The sequence below is a fragment of the Plectropomus leopardus genome, chromosome 5, assembly GCF_026936395.1.
Source record: "Plectropomus leopardus strain MGB_pleo_1.0 chromosome 5, ASM2693639v1, whole genome shotgun sequence".
NCBI classification, from domain to species: Eukaryota; Metazoa; Chordata; class Actinopteri; order Perciformes; family Serranidae; genus Plectropomus; species Plectropomus leopardus.
In genome coordinates this window covers 7,818,400-7,823,761 of record NC_142180.1, presented here as the reverse complement: position 1 = coordinate 7,823,761, position 5,362 = coordinate 7,818,400, and the positions used below count along the sequence as shown (strand labels likewise).

The 5,362-nt window shown below is 35.5% G+C and overlaps 1 protein-coding gene across 1 annotated transcript; it reads left to right on the top strand.

The window, feature by feature from the left end:
* Window positions 1-582: 582 nt before the first annotated feature.
* LOC148189518 (thiamine transporter 1-like) lies at window positions 583-3,366 on the top strand. Its single transcript, XM_088077453.1, has 3 exons — window positions 583-952; window positions 2,159-2,300; window positions 2,599-3,366. The coding sequence occupies exons 1-3, from the start codon at window positions 795-797 to the stop codon at window positions 2,740-2,742; spliced, it is 444 nt and encodes a 147-aa protein (XP_087933579.1). The 5' UTR covers window positions 583-794; the 3' UTR covers window positions 2,743-3,366.
* Window positions 3,367-5,362: the final 1,996 nt, after the last annotated feature.

The window sequence follows — 5,362 nt, the reverse complement described above, 5'->3', positions numbered from 1 at the left end:
TTCTTAGTTCTTAAATTAAACTCTCATGAGCTATTTTTGTTGTTATCATTATAATTGTCCAAACAAATGCACCTTTAGTTGAGCCAGGCATTAAAATTAACAAGAAATTGAAGAAAACAAGGGTGGTCTAATAATTTTTTCCATGACTGTATATTGTTTGTCAACTAAAAAAGTGGTTTGGGGGTTTCTTTAAAGAGGTAATGTCTGTCAAATGATATTTTTGACTAAACTAGTGAGGCTTTTTTGTTTAATAACTTAAGTGGCATGTTCAAAATGTTAATATTGAAAAAATTTAAAAAAGAAAAAGTCACAAAGAACTTATTCAGAATTCAGCAAAATGTTTATTGAAAATGTATTTCAGTTATTTTCTGACAAAATAGGCATTCTCACAATACAATGACATTAATCACTCATGGCGACAAGAGCACAATTAATTTTATAACCTTTTCAAATGAACGTTTAACGTAAATCACAATCTTTCCGGAACATTAATCAAATTGCTTCTGATGCTTAAATCTAAGACGAGAGCATTCTTCATTACTTTATTTATTAAAATGTACCCCAAATTACAAACTTTTCCTAATCTTAATTAAGACCATAATTAAGAAACCAGTTTAGTAACGTGCACACGTAATGCCTGGGTGACAGGGTTGCATATTTGCTAAATAGTTTATGTATTGTTATTGTGTTATTCATTATACATGTTATTCTAGTCCTTAGTGATGTTCTGACTCACAGAGTGATTTTGTTCTCCATTAGGAGCTGCAGGCACTTTTGTTGTGGGACATGTATCTATGGAGTGGTCCGTATGGGGGGAACTGGTCCTGGGGGTTTTTACGTTCGTGATCAGTGGGGTGATATTCCTCATGGATTTGACTGACAACATCTGGATCAGCTACATGTGCTTCTTCCTCTTCAAAACAATTTACATGCAGCTTGCCACCATCTGCACGTAAGAATGCATTTTGGATCTGTCAGGGCTAAAACTGTATATGCCGATGGCTGGTGAGTAATCCACAAATACCGTGTGTCAGAATGAACACATGTATGAATCTACTCTGCAGAATTTGAATATATGATGCCACAATTGCACTTTCATCAAAAGATGCTTTGTTTTAATAATTAGCCTCGTGAGCTATAATGGGCTTTTTTGTAGTTCTGTGTTGATTGGACAATATTCTAAAACTTCAAATACACCATATCTATTGTTGACAGAATCGCTCGACTTACCCTTTGAGCAGATTGTTCTAGCTTTTTATTTGTGTTATCACGGGTAATTTTGGCTCCATCCATGCTTAATACTCACATTGTGTAAAGATTTCCACCCTGAGCATATCAAATACCACTTACACCAATGTGGGTTATTTCCCTACATTTTTAATATTGTGACACTCATGTTTTCCTTGTCCACATGTCTGAGACTAAAAAACAAACATTTTTTTTACTTAGGGATGGCAATGCCACCACACGAGGTTGGTTAAACTCAGTTTACTGAATAGATTGCTGTCATGGTCCCCATAGGATAAATCCCATTGACTTTTTTGATCCCCTGGCTTTTCCTCAAGTGTCTCCATGAGCTTGACATTTTTACTTTAAATTGAATTTTCTCTACAACTCTTTGATGGATTTCCATGAAATTTAATACTGATATCCATGTCCCCAGAGCATGAATCCTAATGACTTTGGTGATCCATTGTCTTTCCCACACAAACTACCTCGTACTAGTGAAATATCGTAACATCTAATAGATGGATTGGCATGAAATTTAGTCCAGGATATTATGGTTGTAGTAGTTGTAGTTTAATGCTAATCAGAAAGTGTTTGCATGCTAACACCCTGAACAAAAATGGTGACTATGTTTAATACTACCTGCTAGACATCAGCATGTGGCAGAACATCAGCACTAGTCAGGTTCATTTTGAACATAACTGGGACAACAAGTAACCAGTAGATGCATAAGGCCACTGACAGAGCGGCATCATGTGATGAGTTGGGATGAGAATATTTCGCTTATTTATTTTTTTCCATAGCTGATTGTCCTCTGTTGCCCGTCCTTAACATAAATTCTTAATAGTAATACAAGTAATAATTTATCCTAGTGTGTAAGCAAGAAGCAAATTTTACTTTGTATATCTAATGTATAATATGTATATCCCAGTTTTCAGATAGCCACAAAGCTGAAGAGGGAGCGATATGGGTTGGTATTTGGCGTTAACAGCTTTGTGGGTACCGCCCTCCAGAGTGTCCTCACCGCCATCATCATCAACACCAAGTCTATACAGCTAACCATCACCTCGCAGGTACCGATCTACTCACAAATCGCACACTGAGTTCAAGAGATGATTTATGCTTGTATGTCCATGTACTTAACGTGTTGCGTATGCTATTTATTTGTAAACGCATTGTAAAAAGACAATTGAGTAGCATATCGAGAGCTTTTACAATAAGTTAGAAATTGGAGAAACTACTAGAGTCAGAAAAAATTAATGCTATTTGAAGGTCATTCAGTAAACATTCAGGGGAAAACAGACGACCAGTGACAAAAGTCATTTATATGTTGACATCAACAGTGCAAGTAATCCTCTCATTTCTTTTCAGTTCCTTGTCTACGCCTTGTACTTTGCTGCCATTTCTGTGCTGTTTATCGTGAGAGGTGTGTATACTGTGCTCTACACGAAATGTCCTGCTGAACACAACCAGACAGAGAGAGCCAGCAGCCTGCCAGAGGTCACACATCTGTGAACGCCCTCAAGAAAATATGAGGATTATTATCATCAATTATTATAGCTGGAGCAACAGGGAAAAAAATGCTCGGAGATACATATACATCAGGATATTCATCCTTGAAAATGTCACTGCGGTTGAGTTATTTATCACCAGGTAATAACCAATCGATTGTAAAGATGTGCTGTGACTTACATGTTGAAAGTGTAATACCTGTTTGTGGCCACAAGAGGGCACTACCTGCACAGTGTAAAAAAATATTACCACAGAGCAGCTGGTGGGTTCATATGAACACAAATGTTTGACTATCATTCTGTATGTGCGTTTTTGAAGTGTTTAACCAGTGTGCCAGTGAGTAAGTCAGCCATGTATTGCCAGTTTTGTGCAATCTAAGTTATGAGTCTTAGATTTCAAAATGTCAGCATGGAAAGACTTCTATGTATACTTAACAAACTGAACATTTGTAACATATTTTTTTATTTACATGCAATCAATAGATGTATTTCTGTCACACCTTGGTCACAAATTTGTTAAAATCTGTGTTGGTGAGCCTCCTTTTCCAAGATAATAAATCCAGTTTGATCACACATTATTAGATACGTTAAAAAACAAATAAATAAATAAAAAGAGGGAAAAATGTCCAGAAACTAACTGTATTTATAATTCTCTAAATAATGTATTTAAAATTATGCAATTAACGAAGGTTGTTCTTTCTGAGTATTATCTTGTTTGTTTGTTATTGTTGTTTTTTGTTTGTTTGTTTACTTTTACTTTACTTTTGTTATGTTACTCATTGCCCTCTTCCCATATTTTTGAAATAAAGAGTTAAACCTGTGAAAAATGGGATAGAAAACCAGTGTTGTGTTTCTATTTAAATTGTCACAGTTTATATGTACGTTTTTGTTATGCAGTGTTCACTAATGTGTGAACATGCCTGATCCAGCATGGCCATATTGTTTGCTTTTTTTTTTTTTTTTTGGACTGTAAGTAAGTATTTGTGTTCACCATTCCGTATTTTTCACTGTATCCCTAAACCCCTTTAGATGCCTCTCAGCTCACTCTTTATGTTTTATTTTCTTAATCAGCAGTAAGCTGGGAGTATATTTGGTGAGTTGTAGGTACTTTAAGATGCAATGGGCAAGCATATCTTTAAGCAAACATGTTGCCGGGTAACAGGCCCACTTGTTTTTTAGGGCTTAGAGCCTCAATTCAATTTGCTTTTGCTACCGATGTTTGTATGTGTGTTAAGCCATTTGTGTAGGGGCATGTTTGCATAAATGTTTAGTCCTACTTTTACTTCCTGGAAATAAACATGCACTGTAATCACTGTCGTCTTTGGAAAAGCAACTTTGCTCAAATCAGTTCAGTACTGTGATTCCCAGCAGGTGGTGCATACACTGATGCTCCTGCTCTACATGTTCATATTAGCCCAAAAGCAATTTCTGTCCTCAGACATAAACCCCATACAGCGGCCGGGACGACAGAAACAAATGGAAATGACCCTGTGGTCAGATGATATATGTGCAGTCACGTCTGACCTATAATTCATAATTATAACAGTAAAATAATTAAGGTTCCGAGATGGATAACGGGGAAAGCTATTAGCTGAAATGAGCTGGCGTAGTGCATGTGTCGCACATGCTAATTGATCCGATCTCCAGGATGACATGTCTCTTACTTTTGTCTAGTATTGTCAATAGGACTCTCATTAAATGTATAGTGGAGAGCTTATTTGCCACTCAAAACTAGGGCTGTAAAATTAAAATCATCTAACTGCAACATTATCAGGATGACAAATGTGGGGTTGAAGGAAGGGTCAGTTAGTTCTAGAGAAGATAACATTGTGTTGACTCTTTTGTCGTCTTATTTGTCAAAAATGACTTGACTTAGGTTCAACGGCAAAGAAAACACCCAAAACTATCTTTTTTCAACTTGAATATCAATGACTTTTCCAAAAATGACCACAACATGAGAAAAACATTGTCTTTATTCAAGTTTTCGTGAAAGCAGTACACCAAAAGGGAAAACATCTTCTCTTTTATACCACAAAAAATCACACACACACACACACACACACACACACACAATACACACCAGTACATCTGTTAATTCCATGCATGCTAATTTGCATACTGTCCTCATTGTGCAGTATAATATACTATGTAGCTAAAGACTGCTATTGTTTCCCTATAATAAAATGCATTCAGAACTACATTTTGCACATTTCTCATAATTTCTTATACACAAGTAATATATCTTGCTAAAACTTTGTTTACACCAATGCAGTACCTTAAGCAATAATAACAATATTAATAATAATAATTATGACACGTGTTGTAAAAAATAAATAAATAAATAAATTCCACTGATTAAATCCAAATCCATTTTTTCTGCACTGTGAACAGGAAAAACCTTTATATTCCCAAAGTTTGTGATGAATTAGAGGTTGTTGCTTCATGCACTATAGATTTGGGATTTGAAATTCAATCAAGCTGCTTTATTTTAGGCGTTTAGTCAATTTGGGTCATAATTGACCCCTAGAACAAGTAGAAAGTACATACATTTAAGAAAACACAAGGGTTAAGATTGATGCATGTGTGTACACTTGTGTTTGCCAATACATAAATATTGGTAAAAT